The sequence below is a fragment of the Leucoraja erinacea genome, chromosome 4 (genome assembly GCF_028641065.1).
Source record: "Leucoraja erinacea ecotype New England chromosome 4, Leri_hhj_1, whole genome shotgun sequence".
In the NCBI taxonomy this organism is placed as follows: Eukaryota; Metazoa; Chordata; class Chondrichthyes; order Rajiformes; family Rajidae; genus Leucoraja; species Leucoraja erinaceus.
Window position 1 is genome coordinate 28,611,769 of NC_073380.1, and position 24,783 is coordinate 28,636,551.

Sequence of the window (24,783 nt, forward strand, 5' to 3'; positions counted from 1 at the left end):
AGACTGGATAGATTATACAACATCTTATGACGGTATCCTGTTCAACAGTGATGTCTAATGATACTGATGAAAGTCCTGTAGAATAAATCTTTTTTCCCCATTTCTTGTGCAGTGCTTGTAAAAATGGAATAATGCTGAGCAGTTTTGTGAGAAAGTAATTTATAAACAATTATTATTATTATTATATGATAATCAGTTAATTGCAAAGGATATGTTACACCTTCATTGTCATCGAGGTGAACTTTTATTTCAAACATGTTTTGTTTTTGTTGAAATTATTTGTATATTGTATTTGGACCTTCCCATTTAAAAGGTTAGGATAAATAACAACCCTCTTTCCTCCATATCCTTAATCTAAGTACACCATTCCATTAACATTGAAATATTTCCGATCTTATGGTTTCTAATTTTTTTTGTTACAGAACAAGACAATTGCTACTCCCATTCAAGGTGTATGGGATATGCGAGGTAAACAGTTTCATACAGGCATTGAAGTCAAAGTGTGGGCCATTGCCTGTTTCGCTCCACAGAGGCAGTGCAGAGAAGATACACTCAAGTAAGAAATAATGTTGATCCACATTATTTATAACTTGATTCTATAAAGTTAAGCAAAAGAGGAATGTAGGTCCTTGAATGCTGTTACACATTTTCTTTCTAGACTAATGAACACTGGTAAGTGTGGAGATCCAAGATAATGTACTTTGAGGCAAGGGAATGGGATGGTGGAGGGAGCTTCCACCTAAATGTGTATACCTGGGTATAAAAGGGTATACCTATTTAGGTCCATTTCTCATTAATTTGTGAGATTTACATAATCCAGTGATTTGTTTATCCACAGCAGGAGAGGAACTGCATTTATTTTCTGATTTGTCGGTGTGCTGAAAGGGGTTTAAGATTTAACCTCTGCACCATGATTTAAGCAGGAACCGTCAGCCAAGGTGTTTGCTCTTAGTTACATTCTGGAGCCAATTCTGTGACTTTATACATACATAGATAGGAGTTAAGGACAGGGCAGTCATTGGGTTGAGAAATTAAAATTTCAATAGCCTGGGAGAGAGGAGTTGGGAGAATTTTTGCAATTAATGTGTCCTCTCATTCCCTCCTTTTCTGCCAAGTTGACTCGCTTCCCCACTTGCTGATCGTTTCGCTGAACATCTCCGCTCAGTCCGCCTGGACCTTCCTGATCTCCTGGTTGCTGGACACTTTAACTCCCCCTCCCATTTCCACACTGACCTTTGTGTCCTGGGCTGCCTCCTTTGTCAGAGTGAGGCCCAACGCAAATTGAAGGAGCAGTACCTCATATTTCGCTTGGGCAGCTTACATCCCAGCAGTATGAATGTTGACTTCTCTAACTTCAAGTAACCCTTACTTTCCCTCACTCTCCATCCCTTCTCCTTCCCAGTTCTCTGACTAGTCTTGCTGTCTCTGACTACATTTAATTTGTTTGCTTTGTTGTTATCTTCTCTCAACTAACAATGATCTATTCTACATTTTCCTTGATCCCCATTCCCTTTGCCCTGTTTTCACACCTTAACATTTCCTTATCTATCTCTCTCCCCCCTGACATCAGTCTGGCGAAGGGTCTCGACCCGAAACGTCACCTATTCCTTCTCTCCAAAGATGCTGCTTGTCCTGCTGAGTTACCATCATTTTGTGTCTATCTTTGGTTTACACCAACATCTCCAGTTCCTTCATACACGCTTGTTTCCCCACTTCCTCCACTGTAAAGAACTCAAAAATAGGAGTTTGTTCTTCATGTGTTCCCCATTCCTTTGATCTTGTGTATAGATCCAGGTGTTACTGATGCAGAGGGCCTTGGATCTGCCAAACAATGAATCATTTAATGGATACCAACCTTTGAGCAGTGGCAAGGCCTTGAACAATAATGTGGGCAATTCAAAACAAGTAAATACAAAACTCTTCTGCAAGCTTTTGGCAGGGAGCAAGAGTCCTCTTGCAACTGTGCTGTCACTCGAAGAGGCCAAGCCTTTCCACTGGCTCACTCTGAAGTATCCAAAAATTATGAAATTTAAAAAAAAAATTCACTGATTTGAATTCGTTTTTTTAAATCCTTTTTAAGAAGTTCAGAATTTTATATAAAGAGCATTAAAGTTGGCCTATTTAAAAATGTCACCTACCTCAATTTTTCTTATAGCCCAAGTATGCTCATGGTACAGAATCTGCAAGCAGACAGTAGCCTGTGAAGCTCAATCAGTCATAACCTCTGCCAGTAGCTGTTCTATGCAGAATTGCGGCAAAAATCGAGACCAAGATGCTTTTTCAGAATTATTCATCGCACTTAAGGGCAGAATGATTATGTTAACTTAATATTTTATCACTGCCCAGATATTTGCAACATGCATTTCACAGTGGTGTCAGGAATGCTTGAATAACCAATTGCATTGTTTCTCTTAAGAGCATTCACAGATCAATTAAGAAAGATATCCAGGGACGCTGGCATGCCAATACAAGGTCAACCTTGTTTCTGTAAATATGCACAAGGGGCTGATAGTGTTGAGCCAATGTTCAGGCATCTGAAGAACACCTATGCAGGACTTCAACTGGTGGTGGTGGTGCTTCCCGGGAAAACTCCAGTTTATGGTCAGTATATTTTTTGTTTAACGGTTTGCGATTGTTGAAAAATAACCTTCAATTAGCAGCTATACAGCATTTAATGGACTTTATAAAAGTTCCATTGAAACATAACATGTAGACCTTTCAGAAAAGCGCCACATTCCCAGCCATGCATTACTTCCTCTTTTGTTATTTCTCTCCACCAGCTCTCTGTATGCTTGTTAAATTTTTGATGTCTTGATTGAAGGGCTGCCCAATGTAATTTAACTTGAATTTTTCTCAAGTCCAACTGAAGATGGCGTGTTTTGCCTTTTGTCAATTTTGTTCCTTCTAATGCATTACGGCTAAATGAACACTGGTCCAACTTACTTCTGATTCTCATGTGACATTAAACCCTCCAGATTGCATTAATCTAATGTTGCAGGTAGTTAGATGCCTTGTGCAACAAGTGAACCCAGTTCTTCCTCAAAATGTACAAGTCTATATTACAACTAATGATTGTCCGAGATGAAAAGAAACTGAGTGGCATGGATTGTTAAATCTTTTGCCATTTTATATCAGATTAAAGTTCAGTTTAAACTGGATGAGATTCACTTTTCTCTGTGAAGTAGGTTTTTGTCATTTCTTGTCCAGTTTGAAGTAGACTTAGTCCGTTACATGAAACTGTTTTGACAGCATATGTTGACAATCAGCAGTTTTTCTCAATAACAGTCAGGATAACAGGACTTTTATGAATTCTTGGGTTGAATCTTGCAGCTGTTGCTTAAAACGGCTTCCCATGGCTTTCCTTCCTGTGTTAACTAGTCCAGTTGGCTCAATGAGTTCTGAACTACAGAAGCCTGAGTTGAGAGATATTAGGAGCTTTAATGCATCATGAGAGTCCTGCTCCCCGATTTGGCTGTTGAAAGCATTGAAGATTTGGAGCTATGATGAAATAATTAAATTTAAGAACAATTTTAAGCATTAATAATTTAAATATTTCACTATTTTGAAATAAGACCAAGAGACAAAATAAGACTAGACCAAGTGCAGACCCGTTGGGTCTGTTTCCCTAACAGCGTTTGCAGGGGGGGGGGGGGCTGCGGCATCACACTCACATTAACCACCCCCCAAACACACAGGTGGGGGGAGGGGGAGGTGAGAAGAGGGGAGGGAGGGGAGGTGGAAACGTGACAGATTTGGGAGGGAAAGGAGAGCGGGGTAGGAGGTGAGAGGGGGATGGGGAGAGAGACGTGAGGGAGGGGGGGATGGGGAGGGAGGGGAGGATGGAGGGAGGGGGGGAGGGGTGGGGGAGAGAGGGGAAGGAGGAAGGAGTGGGGAGAGAGGAGGAGGGGGTAGGGGGAGTGATGGAAGAGGGACAGGGGAAGGGGGGGGGGAGGAGAGAGGGAAGGGGTGGGGTAGAGAGGGAAGGGGGGTGGAGGAGGAGAGAGGGAAGGGGGGGGGGGAGGGATGAGGAGAGGAGGGGGAGGGGGGAGGGAGGGGTAGCGGGAGTGGTGGAAGAGGGACGGGGGAGTGGAGGAAGAGGAACAGAGGGATAGGGGAAGGGGTTGGGGAGAGGGGAAGGGAAGAGGGGGGGGGTAAGGGGAGAGAAGTGGTAGTAGAGTGGGGAGGGAGGGGTAGGGAGGGGGGTGGGGAGAGAGGGATGGGTGGGAGAGGGGTGAGGAGAGGAAAACATAGTAACATAGAAATTAAGTGCAGGAGTAGGCCATTCGGCCCTTCGAGGCTGCACAACCATTCAATATGATCATGGCTGATCATCCAACTCAGTATCCTGTACCTGCCTCCTCTCCATACCCCCTGATCCCTTTAGCCACAAGGGCCACATCTAACTTCCTCTTAAATATAGCCAATGAACTGTCCTCAACTACCTTCTGTGGCAGAGAATTCCAGAGACTCACCACTATCTGTGTGAAAAATGTTTTCTTCATCTCAGTACTAAACGATTTCCCCTTTTATCCTTAAACTGTGTCCCGCTTGTCCTGGACTTCCCCAACTTCGGGAACAATCTTCCTGCATCAGACAAATGCAATTCAGGACTTTTCTCTTCACAAGCAAAGTCAGAATAACGGTTAGTGAAGAATTCGAATAATCGCTGAGCGTGTGTCGTCACACACAAAGATCTTGTAGCGGAGAGCTCCGCCATGAGATCTTTGGTCGCATACTAAGCACGCGCCGCCACAAACAGATGAGCGTCTTCTTGAATGGAGAGCGTGTGGCCGCCTCCACAAACAGTCACACACACTGTGGACCCGCCGCCACAAAAAATATTGTGTGAGGAAGGGGAGGAAGAGGGTGTAGGGGGGGGGGGGGGGGGGGGGGGAGAGAGGGGGGGGGGGATGGGGGAAAGAGGTGAACGGGGGGGGGAGGGGTTGGGAGTGGGCGTGCATGAGTTGAGAGAAGAGAGAAGAAGGAAGAGAGAGAGAGAGAGAGAGAGAGGCTGGTACAACAACAAAAAAGCTGGAAAATCTCAGCGGGTGCAGCAGCATTTATGGACCGAAGGAAAAGGGCAATGTTTTTGGCCGAAACCCTTCTTCCGGGTTTCGGCCAAAAACGTTGACCATTCAATTCGCTCCATAGATGCTGCCGCACCCGCTGAGTTTATCCAGCTTTTTTGTTGTTGTACCTTCAAGTTTCCAGCATCTGTAGTTCCTTCTCTCTCTCTCTCTCTCTCCCCCCTAAGGGACCGAGGAGCGAGAGCGCGCGGGGGGGGGGATAGAGGGGGGGAGAGAGGGGGAGAGGGGGGGGGGATAGGGAGGGAAGGAGGGGGGGGGGGAGGGGGGGAGAGGGAGGGAGGGAGAGAGAGGGAGGGGGAGAGGGGTGGGGCAAGGGGAGAGAAGTGGGAGGGGGAGTGGTAGGGGCAGTGGTGGAAGAGGGACAGAGGGGAAAGGGGCGGGGGAGAGAGGGGAAGGGGGTGGGGTAGAGAGGGAAGGGGTGGGGAAGAGGGATGGAGAGGGGGTGGAGAGGGGGAGAAGAGAAGGGGAGCGAAGTGTGGCAGAGTGGGGAGGGAGGGAGTGAGTGGTAGCGGGAGTGGTGGAAGAGGGACGGGGGAGTGGTGGAAGAGGGACAGAGGGGTAGGAGAAGGGGTGTGGCATGGAGGGGAAGAAAGAGGGGTGAGGGAGGGAGAGGGGTGGGGTAAGGGGAGAGAAGTGGAAGAATGGGGAGGGAGGGGTAGAGGGACTGGTGGAAGACGGACAGAGTGGTAGGGGAAGGGGGCGGGGGGGGGGAGGGAAGAGGGTGGGGTGGAGAGGGAAGGGGGGTGGGGGAGGGGTGAGGAGAGGGAAACATAGAAATTAAGTGCAGGAGTAGGCCATTCGGCCCTTCTAGCCTGCACCACCATTCAATATGATCACGGCTGATCATCCAACTCAGCATCCTGTACCTGCCTTCTCTCCATACCCCCTGATCAGAGGGATAGGGGAAGGGGTTGGGGAGAACCTTTACCCCCACACAAAGGGTGCTGTGTATATAGAACAAGCTGCCAGGGGTAGTTAAGGCAGGTACTATAACATTTAAAATACATTTAGACAGGTGCAGACAGGAAAGGTTTGGAGGGATATGGGCCAAACGCGGGCAGGTGGGACGTATAGGTGGAACATTTTGATCGCCGAGGGGAGGTTGGGCCGAATGATCTGTTTGTATGCTATATGACTCTCTGACCCACTTTTAGGAAATTAAATAGGCATGAGGTGTAGCAGCATTAATGAACAAATAATTTCACCAGTCAAGTTGTAGGATATAAGGAAGGAATTGGTTCAGATAAACTAAAATGAAAATCTGCCAATAACTTTCATCGATTAAATATCGGCTAATTTGGAAAGCCAGCAAAGAAATTTGCAAGATATTATGTTCGATTTAATTGAATTTTTTTCGCACGGTAACAGAAAAAGTTGCTCACACCTTCCCATCTCCTCCCCTTTCGGCTTTCCGCAGAGACTGCTCCCTCCGTAATTCCATGGTCAATTTGTCCCTTCCCACCCAAACCACCCCCTCCCCTGGTTGTTCGCTCGGGTTGTTTACACCCCAGCGGAATGAACATTGACATCTCCAATTTCAGATAGTCCTTGCTTTCTTCCTCCTTCCCCTCCCCTTCCCAACCCTCCCACAGCTCACTATCTCCGCCTCTTCTTTACTCCTTCCAGCCCTCCCACCCCCACATCAGTCTGAAGAAGGGTCTCTACCCAAAACGTCACCTATTCCTTCGCTCCATAGATGCTGCCTCACCCGCTGTGTTTCTCCAGCATTTTTGTCTACCTACTCATTATCAAGAAAGTTATTGAAGAAATTTCTGTCATTTTTGGATAGATTACAAAAGAATTACAATGTAAAAATAAATAATACACTTATTGATTTAATATAGACGTAATGTATGTTTTAAGGCGTCTGAAATTGAAAATATGTGTATATTTACCCAGAAGTGATAATGAGCTTTCAGAAAAGTAGTGCAACAGGAAAAATGGTTATATGGTTTATAAGGATATTTGAAAGGCATTTAATCATGTGCTGCATAACATCTATCCCATAGAGTGAAAACTTTAAAAAGCAATATCCTAATGTATTTTTGAAAATATACTAAGGGAATAATAATCACAATACTTCGTCAGTGCCTAATGTGTTACCTCTCTTAATATACACAAATAATTTGCACTCGGACAAAGGCATCTTTATCTGTTTATAAATTTGCAGTAAACTCAAAGTACTTTAAGTCCAGTTCTTTATTATAATATAGAACCTTTGCCCTCTTCCCTAAATATTTTGTAGGTGTAATAAACGTTAATTTAAAGAGCTTTTACCAGGTTAGTTAGCTTGTTGAAAATCATTATGCACACATAACACACATTATGCAGCATACATGAACAATGTCCCCATTTGACAAATATTAAATAACAACTTACAATCATTTAAATCAGTCCCAAAGTGTATTTGGCCCCTTTGGCACAGTTCCACAAACAGGAGAACGACACAAAATGCTGGAGTAACTTAGCAGATCAGACAGACTTTCTGGAGAAAAGAAATATGTGGCATTTCGGGTCGAGACCCTTCTTCAGACCAAGAATGGTCTTGACCCAAAACGTCACCTATTCCTTTCATCCAGAGATGCTGTCTGACCCGCTGAGTTACTTCAGCTTTTTGTGTCTTACTATTTCACTATTTTGAAATATTAAGTTAATTATTTAAAAATAAATGAAGACTGCTTCTTTCGCCGTATTACTACAGCCCCAAAATTCCTATTGGAATCACTGAAATAAAGTCTCTTGCTCTCCTTCCCTGTTGTGCACGTGGGACATCTCAGCGGATGAGTTCCATCTCTTATCTCTCAAGTAGGCTCCGTTAGTGGAGGGCAGTGACGGATGCTTTGCTAACTGCATCTCAGAAAGTTTGGGACGTTGGAAAGTTGACAACCTGCCATGACATGCTGTCAATTAAACAGCCGTGAATTGCAAAATTCATGTTCAAAAAGTGGTGAATACATAGACAATAGGTATAGGACTGGAACATTTGGCCCTTTGAGCCAGCACAGCCATTCAATGTGATCAAGGCTGATCATCCACAATCAGTACCCCGTCCCTGCCTTCTTCCCATATCCCTTGATTCCGCTAGACCAAAACTGCACACAATACTCCAGGTGTGGTCTCACAAAGGTCCTGTACAACTGAAGAAGGACCTCTTTGCTCCTATACTCAACTCCTCTCGTGCTGAAATGTACTGAATGTACTGCTGTTTTTGTGTTGCTTTACTGTACTACATTTATTGATAAATTTGTATAACAACGACCTAAAATTGAAGTCATGTTAACAATTGGAATTTTCCACTAACAGCGGAGGTTAAACGTGTGGGGGATACGTTACTCGGCATGGCAACTCAGTGTGTGCAGGTGAAAAATGTGCTGAAAACCTCCCCACAAACACTTTCCAACCTTTGCCTGAAGATCAACGTAAAGTTGGGAGGTGTCAATAACATATTGGTGCCACAAGGAAGGTCAGTTGTACTTTAGTTATGTTTGTAACTCAAGGACTGTTTCCACAAATATTTAATTTTTGTAAAAGGGGCATTATTACACTTTTGTCTTTTCAATGGTCTCATGGTAATATAATCTTAACAGTTATTGTGGGAAACCTATTTAGAATTCATGATTTGTAATTGCATTATACCTCATTACATTTGCATAATATGATATCTTCTTCTCGAAAGTTATCACCATGATTTTACTCATTGGTAAAGTAAAAACAAGAGTTTTAGTCGTTTTCAGATTCTGCTTTAATACATCAATACATATCTTGGTGAAATGTTACTCACATTTTTAATATATAGCATTGTAGCAGTTTCTATCATGATTTGGGTTTAAACTTGTCAATCCCTACCTCGAATTTTGATTTAAGCTTACTAGCTGATGCTTAAATAGATTAGGCATTATTACGCTGTTTATACCGGAATATGTATGGTTTAAACTTGTCGCTTCCTGGTTTGAATTTTATTTGGGTGCATAGTGACTGTCACTTACCTCTGAGCTGGCAAAATTAATCTGCCTTGGGTGCATTTACACAGCATCTGTCTGGACTTTATCTTTGTTTGACAAGGAATCAAATATTTTTTAAATATCTTCAGAATATAAAATGTAATCACAATAAGATCCGCAGAATAACAATGAGGTACATAACTGGATTTTGCTAGAAATTTTGCCAGGGCTCGAAATTAACGGTTGCCCAGGACATGAGAGCAAATCTCATAGATCATCAAAATAGTCTCAGGGATTTCTTGCCAACAATCAAGTAAGCAAATGTGTAAGAAGGAACTGCAGATGCTGGTTTAAACCAAAGATAGACACAAAAAGCTGGAGTAACTAGCTAGATGGGACAAGCAGCATCTCTGGAGAGAAGGAATGGGTGACGTTTCAGAACGAGATCCTTCTTCAGACTGGTTAGGGATAAGGGAAATGTAATGGATTAACATCTTATCTGAAAGAGGGTACCTATAATCATGTTGTGTTTCACTGAAATGTCAATTGCATTCTGCTGTTGACTCGAGTAAATGCTGTATCTGAGTGAAGGCTGACACCTGCTTCGATTAAGAAGATGCACCCAGATGTAATCCTAACATTTACAGTATTTGGAGGATATAACCCCAAAAAACACTCAAATTAAATGTTTTTAATGGTACCTTTTAATTTTAATTAAAAATACCCAATTAATGTTTCCCACATTTGATCATTTAACAATCACGTTTTTTTTAGCATTGATTTCACTTTGTATTTAATATAAGTATACTGGAAGAATGCGTTTGCTGTTTTATATGTTACCAACATAATACCAATTGTGGCTGTCCATAAGAATATTATTATACAATATTTTCAACAGTTTTTTGTGGCAAAATGCAGCTATCAAACACTAATTCTTAATGAGCATACTTTTAAATTTATCGTCAGGATGCTGAATCGCCAAAATATAACTTTTATATCACTGCCAATCCCCATTTGCACATGATTTGATTTTAAGTAAATTAAAAGTAAATAGCTTTACATGTTTTTGTACTTTGATTGGAGTAATAATTGTGTTTTGAAAAATCATTCAAAATCTTTCAGTGTTTTGTATCTAGAAGGTGCAGCATAGTAGTAGAACCATGTTGAAGGCCTGCAGATCTATGGTCATTAATTTTATTCTGAAAGCTTGACAAAAGCTTCACCCTTTCCAGTGAAATATTTTTAAAACCATTGCAAAAGGTAGTAAGGGTGTGCTAAAATAAATTTTGCTTAAAATTCTTATCTTTCATTATGAGGGTGTTACATGGATAATTTGGATGGGCTTGAGGAAGGATAGGGGTGAGGAAGAAAGAATTGTGCTAAAAATCCAGTAGAATCAAATGGAAACTTTGGTTGAAGTTACTTTGACTCGTTAAACCTATGAAACTGCATTTCCAAGCAGTGATTATATCCATTCAATAGGTGTGCTGGCGACACAGCTAGTAGAAATTGTACACACTGGCATCGGAGATCTGGTTCAAGCCTGACATTTGTGAACAGTGGGTTTTCTCCCAGTTGATCCATTCTTCCCACTCCCAAAAGACTTTGAGGTTAATTGGCCTCTTTTAATAGCCTAAGCGTAAATTGCCTAACTCAAGTGTGTAGAGAGTGGATGAAAAAAGTGTGATAACAGGGCTCGAAATTAACGGTTGCCCGGGTGCCAATTGCCAGCTGAAGTCCCGCCGGGCAACCTAATGCTGCACCATTTTGCCCGGCTTGGCAAGCACCCGGGACACTTGCAGTTCAACTCTAAACGGCCCCCCTCTCTATGTCTCTCTCTGTCACTCTCCTTCTCCGCCCGCCATCCGTGTCCTGGCCACCGGGCTCCGCTCTCTGCTCTCTGCTCTCCGGTCGCTCCTCATCCGCCGGCATGGCCGGGCACCTTGTACATGCGCACAACCATGGCCAGCACATCATCAGCCGCCCTGCACATGGGCACTGCCACGGCAATTGGTCGGCGCTGAGCACTTTCTCCCTTTGTATTGTGGGAGATCTGGCCGCCATTGCTGTCCAGTCACCACCTCGCCGCGAGTCAGACAGAATCTCTGGACAAAAGGAAAATATTACATTTTAGGTTGGGTCGGAAAAAGGTTCCTGCACACCTTTGGTATGTGGAAGGAAACAAGAGCACCCGGAGAAAACCCATGTGATCAAAGGGAAAAGGAGTAAAATCCATACAGACAGCACCCAAATTCAGGATCAATTCTGGGTCTGACACTTTTATGCAGCAACATTATGGCCAATGTACTGCCCCATAGTCTTGAACCACAGTAGCCGTAATGGGGGACATAACGTCACCTAGAGATTTAAGAGTGAAAATAGATAGGTTTTTTTTTTAGTAACCAAAGTTATCAACGTATAATTTTTTTTTGTTTCGGAAAACAAAATATAGTGGCACAGCTGGTAGACTTGCTGTCTCACACACCAGAGATCTGTGTTTGATCCTGTCCTCGGGCACTGTCTGTGTTGAATTTGCACATTCTCCCTGCAAGCGTGTGGGTTTCCTCCCACATCCCAAAGACGCATTGGCTTTGTAGGTTAACTTGTATCTGTAAAATTGCCCCTAATGTGTAGGGAATGGGTGAGGAAAGTGGGATAACAGAACTTGTGTGAATGGGTAGACAAAAATGCTGGAGAAACTCAGCGGGTGAGGCAGCATCTATGGAGCGAAGGAAATAGGCGACGTTTTGGGTCGAGACCCTTCTTCAGACTGATGTGAGAGAGGGGGGGGGGGGGGGTGGGGGAAGAAGAAAGGAAGAGGCAGAGACAGTGGGCTGAGGGAGAGCTGGGAAGGGAAGGAGAAGGAGGGAGAAAGCAATGACTACCTGAAATTGGAGAAGCCAATGTTCATACTGCTGGGGTGTAAACTACCCAAGTGAAATATGAGGTGCTGTTCCTCCAATTTACGATGGGCCTCACTCTGGCCACGGAGGAGGCCCAGGACAGAAAGGTCGGATTCGGAATGGGAGGGGGAGTTGAAGTGCTGAGCCACCGGGAGATCAGGTTGGTTATTGCTGAGTGGAGGTGTTGTGCGAAGCGATCGCTAAAACAGCGCTTGGTCTCACTGAGGTTGATCATTCGGTGAATAATCCAACCACATTTTTGTTTGGAAGTGGATTGATTGGTGAATGTTTAGTTTGTGACTTTATTTGAAGCAGAAATAATATGTGAATGATTCATTGAGAATAATTCCGACTGGTAACTACGCACTTCGTCCGAGCACATTATGCACGCGTCTTAGATGACCACCTAAACTGTCATATGGCAACCTAAAAAGCTGCCTAGGTTGCCTGGCTAGCAACAGAGAAAACAAAGTTAAGTGAGAGCCCTGGATAACCTAGAAAGAGTTATGAATGTGTGATAGATGGTCTGTGCGGATTCAGTGGGCTAAATGCCTTTTTCCATGCTGTATCTCTAAAATAAACAGAATCTATTGTACGTTTTCCCAGTGTGGGTTTACTCTATGGCTCTATGGTTTCCCTCCCACCTCGCAACGACGTGCAGATTAGTTGTAGACACTGTTGATGAGAACGTGGAGAGGATGAATGGATGATTAGTAAAAATGGGTGTTTGATGGTCAGCATGGTCTCAGTGGGGTAATGGGTGTGTTGTGCGAAATGTCTCAATGATTCTGAGTAGTAAAAAATTCTGAGGGTAAAATTAGTTCCTGTCAGACTCATTTTTATTTCCCATTCCAGGCCGGCTGTGTTTCAGCAACCAGTAATATTTTTGGGTGCCGATGTAACGCATCCACCAGCTGGTGATGGGAAGAAGCCCTCTATTGCTGCGGTAGGTTATCTTATTTGTTAAGAAGAATGGCTAGAAACCTGAAATGTAAATAAAATCCAGCAGATGAGTCAACTTCATTGGAGAAATAGTATTTGTTTTTATTTTTTAATTTTTTTTATTTTATTAGAAGCAATGTACATACATCTTAATCACAATATGCAACATATTACATTTCTTGTACAACTTCTTTTTGGGTCAGAATGTTACCAGTGTTTTCTTATTTCATCCTGTTATAGTTATTTAGTTTATTGGTTTGAATCTGTTTCCTGAAAAATAAAAATGCAAATCTATTTCTGGAGCATTTTATTTATTAAAAAAAAAACAGAATTTGCTTGTCAATCTATATAAAGCTTAAAATGTATGCAATTCTGTCGCATTACACCTGTTTTTAATTTTGAAACAAAAATAATCCTTAAAGGCATATGCAATGCTGCAGGAGATTTTCTAATAGTTTTGCATTTAATTGTAAACTAAACACCCATTTTTGATTTTCATGAGCATTACATTGAGGAACTTGGTGGAGAGGGGATAAATCAAGTAATATAGTCGATAAAAATGGACAATTTTGAACATACCAGTTAATGGCTGAAATTACTAATTGGTTACCATCCTAATGCTACTGAATTAACACATTTTAAGTGGAAAAGTGCAGGTTTCACAGTATTAGCAGCATTTTGAATAAAAAAATCTTAAAGGACGTGTTCTAAACAGCTCTATTGTACTTGCTATAAAAAGTACACTTAAATGGTCTGCTGCTTGAAATGCTGCTAAACTTTCTTTAATGTTGGTAGCTATATGAGGTACCATGTAAAGATTCTACATTGAATTCTGCTTTAAGTTTGTTTTCTGCTGTGTTCCTCTTATCATAGGTGGTGGGGAGCATGGATGCTCATCCAAGTCGCTATTGTGCCACAGTACGGGTTCAGCAACATAGACAGGAGATTATCCAGGACCTTGCCATCATGGTCAGAGAACTGCTCATTCAGTTTTACAAATCTACCCGTTTCAAGCCCACACGTATTATATTTTATCGTGATGGTGTTTCAGAAGGACAATTTCAACAGGTAAAATATAGACCATGTTCAGTCACAGCAGTATGACATTTATTCTCAAAAGAAGTGATGGCTTTGCTTTATAAAATTTATATAGTTGTAGTCAGTGTCTACTTTCAATGTCTTGAATTAGAATCTGAGATGGACATCGTGGTGCATCAAGTACACATTTTGCACTAATCCTAATCCATTTTATTTTCTTTTGCATCTATACCTCCATCAATTCTACCACTTGCTATATGCTAGAGGCAATTTACAGTTGCCAAGCAACTTACCAACCAGCTGGTTGCTTGGGTTGAGAAGCGGCAGGACTCCTGGTTGTGGTGGAAGGCAAAGATCTTATAGCAGAGCAAGATGGGTTACTCTCACGCAAACTTGTAGTACGCTCATGGGCGGATTCATGGGTGATTATAGGACTCATTTTAACAACCAGTCCCCTCCATCTTGTTCCGCCAAGTTGCTTCCGGCCAAAGATCGGATCTTTGTTTCCGCAGCGGGGAGAAGGAGTGAGCGGCTCGGGGAGAGGGGATGTGGGGCCCGGGGAGAGGGAGAGGGGATGTGGGGCCCGGGGAGAGGGAGTGAGCGGCCCAGGGAGAGGGGGTGAGCGGCCTGGGACAGCGGGGAGAGGGAGTGTGCGGCCCGGGGCAGCGGGAAGAGAGGGGCATAGGAGGGGGGGAGACATTGTAGTGTTGGGGCAGGCGAAGGAGTGCCGGGGGGGGGGGGGGGGGTAGTTTGTGTAAAGTTGCGGGGCGGTTTTACAATGTTTCTTATTTAATGTCCCTTGGCTAGTCTGAAATAAAGTTCATCATTGGATCAGAAGAAATATAATTGTGCGTGTTATATGATTATATATTTTTATATCACATTCATGTATGTGTGTTTATAAACATTTTATTCTTTAACAAGAATTAACAGAATTATGAATCTAACCCTATATCACGCACAAAAACTTCCCCCGCAATGTCAATTACCCTGCGAGTCGGGTCGGGTCGGGTCGGTTCCGGTTACTACAAAATCAACTCAAACACTGCTTGTGAGCCATTTAAAAAGAAATTATTTAAAAAACATTAAAAAAGACAATTACCAGAGTCAAATTTTATTCTTGACAAGAAGTATGAACAGACAGAATTATGAATCTAACCCTATAATCACACACACAAACTGTTGCCCCGCAACATTGATTACACTGCGAGACGGGTCGGGTCGGGTAGGCTCCAGTTACTAAAATTGGCGGGGAAAAATGCCCAGGATCCCCTCCGTAGCGTACTACACGTCAGCCTATTGTATTTTGCAGGAGTAGCCCATCTTGCTCTGCTCTAAGATCTTTGGTGGAAGGAACTGCAGATGTTGGTTTAAACCGAAGATGGACACAAAAAGCTGAAGTAACTCAGCGGGTCAGACAGCATCTCTGGAGAGAAGGAATAGGTGACGTTTTGGGTCAAGACCATTCTTGGTCTGAAGAAGGGTCTCGACCCGAAATGCCACATATTCCTTTTCTCCAGAAAGTCTGTCTGATCTGCTGAGTTACTCCAGCATTTTGTGTCGATCTCCTGTTTGTGGAACTGTGCCATATAAAACTGAGTGGTAATACACCATTTTAAAAAACAACTCCTTACTTTGGACTTGATCTGGTAAAGATTAATCTAAAGGGACTGATTTAAATGATTTGAAGTTGTTATTTAATATTTGTCAAATGGGGACATTGTTCATGTATGCTGCATAATGTGTGTTATGTGTGCATAATGATTTTCAACAAGCTAACTAACCTGGTAAAAGCTCTTTAAATTAACGTTTATTACACCTACAAAATATTTAGGGAAGAGGGCAAAGGTTCTATATTATAATAAAGAACTGTACTTAAAGTACTTTGAGTTTATTGCAAATTTATAAACAGATAAAGATGCCTTTGTCCGAGTGCAAATTATTTGTGTATATTAAGAGAGGTAACACATTAGGCACTGACGAAGTATTGTGATTATTGTTCCCTTAGTATATTTTCAAAAATACATTAGGATATTGCTTTTAAAAGTTTTCACTCTATGGGATAGATGTTATGCAGCACATGATTAAATGCCTTTCAAATATCCTTATAAACCATATAACCATTTTTCCTGTTGCACTACTTTTCTGAAAGCTCATTATCACTTCTGGGTAAATATACACATATTTTTAATTTCAGACACCTTAAAACATACATTACGTCTATATTAAGTCAATAGGTGTATTATTTGTTTTTACATTGTAATTCTTTTGTAATCTATCCAAAAATGACAGAAATTTATTCAATAACTTTCTTGATAATGAGTAGGTAGACGAAGGAATAGGTGACGTTTCGGGCCGAGACCCTTCAGACTGATGTGGGGGTGGGAGGGCTGGAAGGAGTAAAGAAGAGGCGGAGATAGTGAGCTGTGGGAGGGTTGGGAAGGGGAGGGGAAGGAGGAAGAAAGCAAGGACTATCTGAAATTGGAGATGTCAATGTTCATTCCGCTGGGATGTAAACAACCCGAGCGAACAACCAGGGGAGGGGGTGGTTTGGGTGGGAAGGGACAAATTGACCAAGGAATTACGGAGGGAGCAGTCTCTGCGGAAAGCCGAAAGGGGAGGAGATGGGAAGGTGTGAGCAACTTTTTCTGTTACCGTGCAAAAAAAATTCAATTAAATCGAACATAATATCTTGCAAATTTCTTTGCTGGCTTTCCAAATTAGCCGATATTTAATCGATGAAAGTTATTGGCAGATTTTCATTTTAGTTTATCTGAACCAATTCCTTCCTTATATCCTACAACTTGACTGGTGAAATTATTTGTTCATTAATGCTGCTACACCTCATGCCTATTTAATTTCCTAAAAGTGGGTCAGAGAGTCATATAGCATACAAACAGATCATTCGGCCCAACCTCCCCTCGGCGATCAAAATGTTCCAACTATACATCCCACCTGCCCGCGTTTGGCCCATATCCCTCCAAACCTTTCCTGTCTGCACCTGTCTAAATGTATTTTAAATGTTATAGTACCTGCCTTAACTGCCTCTGGCAGCTTGTTCTATATACACAGCACCCTTTGTGTGAGGGTAAAGGTTGCCCCTCGGGTTCCTATTAAATCTTCCCCTCTCACATTAAACCTATGTCCTCTGGTTCTTAAATCCCTTATGCTGGGTAAAAGACTGTGCATTCTCCTCATAATCTAATGCACCTCTCTAAAATCACCCCTCATCCTCCTGTGTGCCAAGGAATAAAGTCCTGGCCTGGCCCTCAAGTTTTGGCAACGTCCTTGTATATCTTCTTGGCACACTCTCCAGCTTAACAATAACCTTCCTGTAGTAACATGGCCAATATTGAAAGCAATACTCAAAATGCAATCAGTGTATCTTTTTTAGGTTGACTATATTATTGACTTACCTGTGCTATTATATTTCTGAACTCCTTACCTTTCGTAGCTTTGTATTAAACAGCAGAGCGAAGGAAGCATGATAGGGCATACTTGCTCTACATGGTGATGTTCACCAAGTTGCGCAATGCTGATTTTCATTTGGACCTCTGCAGTTTGTGCCCTTATGCCGTGTGACCTGAACATTGTTCAGGCTTGGGATAGTAAATAATAAATAGCATTGGCCTGGAAAAATAAACTCCCAACAGCCCTCTCCCAATCCATCACACTAAACATTTGCTCCCTCCACATTTAGCATTGGCTATAGGATGCACCGCATAACAAATGCACTGCAGTTTGCAAAGACTTTATGGACAGCACTTCCTAAATATTAATTCTTCATGGATTTGGGCAAAGTCGACAGGTGTGTGGGCATAGCACTTGCAAATTTCCTACTGATGCACTCAATTTTTATTTATTTTTCAAAAAATAACCCTTTCAGGATAAAAAATATAAGCAAAACAATAACTGCAAAAACTCTTCATACATTTTCAGTGTCTATACATTCAATAGTGTCGTACTCACACCTTTCCTTAACCAAAACGTCCCACTAATGCGGCCCATGGGGGTGATATCTATTCCCAGAGTCCAGAGGGATGTCCCCACCGGTCTCTGCCCCTAAATATCCAGCAGCGGAAGGATTCGGGACTGTGGTCCTCCTCCACAGAGTCTTCGCAATGGATGCACCAAACATCAGTGCGCCCCTCCACACGTGAGGATTGGAATTGGCCAGACGGCAACATTCTCTGATGGACATCTCGCTGTGCTGGGCGACCAACATGCTTTCAGTTAGAACAACGAGCATCTTTCATAGTGGTTGATCGCCCAGCAGGATTTGATGTCCGTCTCCGATGTCCCTGGGAAAAAACTGTAAATCAGAGAGTCCTCTAACAGAGCTGTTAAAGATGAACCGTGACAAGGACCCTTGCATCATTCTCCAGACCCTATTTACAAATCCACACTTCATTGCTTCATTGTCACTTGGACAAAGCCCTGAAACATTCTTCCAAGCAGCACTGTAGGGCTGTGGTAGTTCAGGATATTGGTTCTCTTTTGGTAACTGGGAATTAATGTTAAATGTTGACCATGTCAACAACACTCATAAATATTTTAAATTATTGATTTGTGTTCCAATGTTTTACATTTTTTATCTCTGTTCTTCCTACTAAAATAACATTGATGTAAATTACATTTTAAGGTGTTGCATCATGAGTTGCTGGCCATTCGTGAGGCATGTATAAAGCTGGAAAAGGACTACCAGCCTGGCATTACCTTCATTGTGGTTCAGAAACGGCATCACACCAGACTGTTTTGTACTGACAAGAATGAAAGGGTGGGTGGTTTTCACTCTCAGGAAACTTATTTTGTTTCTACAGGTAGAATTTTTATTGGGTGTGACAAGGTTTTGGGACAATAACAGAGCAAGGAATTTATGCTAAATATGACATGAATTCTTTGTACAGTTTTGATTTCACATTCATAGATGATGGGTTTGCGCTGGAGATTTATAATGATGATGTATGGTTAGGATCACTTCATGGATGTGGGGAAATGTGATTGCTTGGGGGTGTTTTTAAATGGAGGAATCCAAAGGAAGAGTTAATTGAAGTGTTGAAGTAAATTGGCAGGAACGTTTTGCATTCTCGGAGGAATCAAAAACCTGGAATAATGATAGATTTGAGTAACCCACTTGCCTAAGGTGATAGAGGTATGTCACATTTAAAAAGCACTTAGATGGCTATTTGAAAGATTGTGGCTAATAGTTTTCAGATTTAGTGTTGGAAAATGGGATTTGGCTTGGTAACATCTCTTCAACTGCGGTGCATACAGTGGGCCAAGTTCTTGAATCTACATGAAATTAGAAGATTGTGTACATCACGTTATCTTATCTACCACAAGTCTAGATATTTTTCTGGTAAAGGTAAAAGTTGAGAATAATTAGAACAGAATTCACCTTTAATCATTAAGTCTTTGGCTTCTTGTATTTTGCATCTTGTTCTAGAAATCTATTGATTTTGTTTTTTGCAGGTCGGTAAAAGTGGCAATATCCCAGCAGGCACAACAGTGGACACAAAAATAACACATCCTTCAGAATTTGACTTTTACTTGTGCAGCCATGCTGGTATTCAGGTGGGTGTAAAATAAAATATATTAACGTAGTTTAAGAACAGAATAATAGGGCAGGGTAATTTCCTTTCAATCCATATGTTTTGTTCCTGCCTATAGAATATCCTCATGGTTGACATTACAACCTCTGTACATACGAGCTTGTGTTAAATTTTAATACCTAGAACAATATTTAGTCTGAGAAAGATATAGGAGTGACTATGAGCTTGATCACAGAAATTGGCTTGATGAACAGTTCGATAGATGCTCGTTAATGGAGAGAGTTTCAGAGCATTGGGTCTGCCAGCTTACTGTTGTGGGCAAAGGAAAGGAATTTTTAAAGAGAGAAAGAAATTTACAATGGTTACTAGACTAAGTGGGACCCATTGGGTCCCAACATCACACGAGAGGGCTGGTCCCGCAACGCAATATTCCACCTCTCCACCAATTGCAATATTGGTGGCCGGGGGGGGGGGGGGGGAGCTTTCTGGAGCGCTAGTATGGGTGTTGTGGGCTGAAGGGACTGGTTTCCAGAGGGCTAGTATGGACATTGTGGGCCGAATGGATTCTTGGGCTGGCGGCTCAGTCACTCAAGCCTGTTGTGCTGGCAGCTCACTCACGGCTGGTGGCTGGCAGTTGACACGGCTATTCCTTGAAATTCCATTTTAAGCAGGGTGCAAGGCCACCAAATTCAAATGCAGTTTCATAACATTTCAAGCGAGTCGTGACCTCTCCCTCCTCCATCTTGCAGAGACTGAGCCGCGCCCACATTTCTGGGTTTTAACAGCTCAACCCGGCCGTGGCGCAGCTGACGGACAAGGAAATGCCAGCTGACATTTCCTTGTCCGTCAGCTGCGGATTGGTGCTAGAACCAATCTTCTAGCACCAATCTCCGGATTTGTGCTAGAAGATGTGCCGTTGGGTCCCTCGGGTGGTTCGATTTTATGCGTGTCCATGGGACAGCCAGGACCGGTTGTCCCGGCGGCCTGGGGACGTAGTGTTTTTGAGGTGATCCGCGATCTGGCCGATCCGGGCCACGGTTGCCATGGTGGTGGCAAAGTTCATCTGGCACGGTCTGCGGAAGCAGGTCGGTCGCTGGGCACGGGCATGCATCCTGTGCCAGTTGCCCAAGATACATCGGCACGTCCGTGCACCGATACAGAATTTCTCGGTGCCACACCATTGGTTCGACCACGTGCACGTGGACATCGTTGGGCCGATGCTGCCATCCCGGGGTGTGTCTCACCTACTGATGGTGGTTATACTGGGCTCGCTGAAGGTCCCTATTCAGCTATCTGATATTTATAGGTAGGTATTTCTAGGAATAATACAGAAGGTGTAGGATCAGTTCATTACTAGGAGGAAGAAAGATTCCAAGGGGAGTAAGGGGCGACTGTGGCTGATGTCAGCGACAGTATAAGTACAACGTAGCAAAGATGAGCGGAAAGCAAGAGGATTGGGTAATGTTTAAAGTGCAACAGAAGATAACTAAAAAGACAATATGGGGAGAAAAGATGAGGTACAAAGGTAAACTGACCAAGAATATAAAGGAGGATAGTAAAAGCTTCTTTAGGTATGTGAAGAGGAAAAAATTAGTTAAGACCAAAGTTGGACCCTTGAAGACCGAAAAAGGTGGATTTATTATGGGGTACAGGGAAATGGCAGATGAGTTGAACAGGTACTTTGGATCTGTCTTCACTAAGGAGGACACAAACAATCTTCCTGATATCGTAGTGGCCAGAGGATCTGGGGTGACGGAGGTACGGAAGGAAATCCACATTAGGCAGGAAATGGTGTTGGGTAGACTGATGGGACTGAAGGCTGATAAATCCCAGGGTACTTAAGGAAGTGGCTCTAGAAATCGTGGATGCATTGGTGATAATTTTCCAATGTTCTATAGACTCAGGATCAGTTCCTGTGGATTGGAGGGTAGCTAATGTTATCCCACTTTTTAAGAAAGGCGGGAGAGAGAAAACAGGAATTATAGACCAGTTAGCTTGACATCAGTGGTGGGGCAGATGCTGGAGTCAATTATAAAAGATGAAATAGCCGCACATTTGGATAGCAGTAACAGGATTGGTCTGTCAGCATGGATTTACGAAGGGGAAATCATGCCTGACTAATTTTCTGGAATTTTTTGTGGATGTGACTAGGAAAATGGACAAGGGAGAGCCAGTGGATGTAGTGTACCTGGACTTTCAGAAAGCATTTGATAAGGTCCCACATAGGAGATTAGTGGGCAAAATTAGGGCACATGGTATTGGGGGTAGAGTGCTGACAGAAAATTGGTTGGCAGACAGGAAACAAAGAGTAGGGATTAACGGGTGCCTTTCGGAATGGCAGACAGTGACTAGTGGGGTACTGCAAGGCTCGGTGTTGGGACCACAGCTATTTACAATATACATCAATGATTTGGATGTAGGGATTCAAAGTAACATTAGCATATTTGCAGATGACACAAAGCTGGGTGGCAGTGTGAACCGTGAGGAGGATGCTATGAGAATGCAGGGTGACTTGGACTGGTTGGGGGAGTGGGCAGATGCATGGTAGATGAAGTTTAATGTGGATAAATGTGAGGTTATCCACTTTGGTATCAAAAACAGGAAGGCAGATTACTATCTAAATGGCGTCAAGTTGGGAAAAGTGGAAGTACAACGGGATCTGGGTGTCCTTGTTCATCAGTCTATGAAAGCAAGCATGCAGGTACAGCAGGCAGTGAAGAAAGTGAATGGCATGTTGGCCTTTATATCAAGAGGAGTCGAGTATAGGAGCAAATAGGTCTTTCTGCAGTCGCACAGGGCCCTAGTGAGATCACACCTGGAGTATTGTTTGCAGTTTTGGTCCCCTAATTTGAGGAATTTGCTATTGAGGGAGTGCAACGTAGGTTTACAAGGTTAATTCGCGGGATGGCGGGACTGTCATATGCTGAGAGAATGGAGCGGCTGGGCTTGTACACTCTGGAGTTTAGAAGGATGAGAGGATATCTTATTGAAATATAACATTGTTAAGGGTTTGGACACGCTAGAGGCAGGAAACATGTTCCCGATATTGGGGGAGTCCAGAACTAGGAGCCACAGTTTAAGAATAAGGGGTAAGCCATTTAGAACAGAGACAAAACTTTTTCTCACAGAGAGTTATGTGTCGGTGGAATTCTCTGCCAGGATACTTTCAAGAGAGAGCTAGATAGCGCTTTTAAAGATAGCGGAGTTGGGGGATATGGGGAGAAGGCAGGAACGGGGTACTGATTGGGTATGATCAGCCATTGAATTACGGTGCTGGCTCGAAGGGCAGAATGGCCTACTCCTGCACCTATTGTCTATCCAGCAAGCTAAACAATTGATCCAATAAAGACCAATAGAGACGAGCTGTCGTTTGATGCTTTACTGTATTCAAATGTGAAACTAACATATAAGCACAAAAAGAAACAACATAGGGTTTAGTTACATTATACATTTAGTATAGAACATAAAAAATAGGTGCAGGAGGAGGCCATTCTCCTGCTGGGGACGCAGCTCCAACAGTATACCATCCTCAGTCGAATGGGTTGGTGGGGCGGTTTCCTCCGCCTTCTCAAGGCCACCCTGAAAGCTCGCCTTACGAACCTGGGGTGGATGGATGAGCTGACATGGTGTTGTTGGGGATTTGTGCTGCCCCCAAGGAAGATTTGGCATCATCCTCGGCGGAGTAAGGCTCCGTTCACTGCCCGGGAGAGTTCGTCCCGGCCACTGATGGGTCCCGGGAACTGCCGTCCTCCGCGCTGCTGCGCTTGCGGGAGAGGGTCAGCGTCCTGTCTCCTGTCCCGATTTCTCGGTATGGCCCCTTTCCATGTGCCATTGTCTTTCTGCGCCGCGATGCCAACCGGTCGCCCTTGCAACGGCCCTATGAAGGTCCCTTTCGGATGCTGCGGCATGGGACAGTGACATTTGTACTGGACATGGGAGGTTGGCAAGAGACTGTCTGAGACGCGCCTTAAGCCGGCCCATTTGGACTTGAGCGAGCCAGTTCGGGTGGCCCAGCCCCCTCGTCGCGGGCGCCAACCCTCACTGGTTCCTGTATGTTCTTCTGGGTGGTTCAAGGACTCAGTTCAAGCAGACGTGTTTATGCGGTCAGGCCGTCTTATTTGGCATCCCGTCCGTTTCAGTGCCTCCGGTTCTGGGGGGGGGGGGGGGGGGGGGGTCATGTGGCGGCACCTGGTGGCAAGCCACGGGCATTAGCGAACCCTCGGCTCAGGGGGGGGGAGGAGTTGAGCATCTCGGAGTGGGGGACGTTTGGTTATGGGGTCTGACCCCAGGTATTTGAGGTCGGGTAACGGCCAGTCACGAGGTTGGAGTTGGAAGCAGCATGGTGACAGTGATAAAATTACATTTTGTTCCCATAACTTTGTTTTTGACTCATTCTTGGCTGGACTCCTGGAGTCCCCACTACAAAAGATTGATAAACTGTTACGTTTAACTCAGTTGTAAATTAAAACTAATTTATAGCTTGAATGGAACAGGGATGGAATGCCTGAACAGCTTGCATATTCCTCATGTGGTATTTCAACATTGAGGAGGATTTGGGAAATAACTTTAATCAAACTGGATTTAATGAGTTTAATGTATAATCTTATTTTCCAGGGAACAAGCCGACCATCTCACTACCATGTACTATGGGATGATAATCGTTTCAATGCAGATGAACTTCAAATTCTCACATATCAACTTTGCCATACGTATGTTCGATGTACGCGGTCAGTTTCCATCCCAGCGCCAGCCTATTACGCTCATTTGGTGGCTTTCCGTGCCAGATATCATTTGGTGGACAAGGAACATGACAGGTGTGTAAAACTCTTAATATTATTGTTTGGGCTCCACTATATATTCTATGCTCTGCAAGGTGAGCATAGTTAAATGCACTGGAATGACATGTCATCAGTTAAAAGAAATTGCATAGTTAGAAGTGGAGCATCAAAAAAATTTCAGCTCAAGGCAAAATTGAAAGTAAAACTTCTTTTGCATTCATTGTAAATGTTCCATTTTTAGTTTTTTTCAAATATTTAAAACGTGAATTATTGATTCAAATTAAGCAAAATAATTGACTGCTTTTGATTGATTAAAAGCCATTAAAAGGTTTGCTTCCCACACGCAGTCAGCTGCAATTCTCGTCACTTTCTTGCTGCAATTGTGGACCAAGGAGCTGAATTCCAATAGTGAAATAGGAGCGAGAGCCATGATATCAGTCTGTGGGCATTGAGGGAAATTGCTCCAATGAATGGAGTTGTCTTCACAGAGGAAGATGATTATAGTTGATGGAACTTGATCCTTCCTGCACCATGACTTTGGT

At 43.2% G+C, this 24,783-nt stretch overlaps 1 protein-coding gene across 1 annotated transcript in view; it reads left to right on the top strand.

Annotated features, from left to right (window-relative positions):
- The window catches only part of LOC129696225 (protein argonaute-2), a 79,983-nt gene that overhangs the window by 46,111 nt on the left and 9,089 nt on the right, over positions 1-24,783 (top strand). The window contains exons 11-18 of the mRNA XM_055633904.1: positions 423-556; positions 2,417-2,601; positions 8,391-8,550; positions 12,787-12,877; positions 13,747-13,941; positions 18,554-18,688; positions 19,384-19,485; positions 24,078-24,277. Of these exons, the coding sequence (XP_055489879.1) occupies positions 423-556; positions 2,417-2,601; positions 8,391-8,550; positions 12,787-12,877; positions 13,747-13,941; positions 18,554-18,688; positions 19,384-19,485; positions 24,078-24,277 (1,202 nt within the window). The remainder of the gene's footprint in view (positions 1-422; positions 557-2,416; positions 2,602-8,390; positions 8,551-12,786; positions 12,878-13,746; positions 13,942-18,553; positions 18,689-19,383; positions 19,486-24,077; positions 24,278-24,783) is intronic.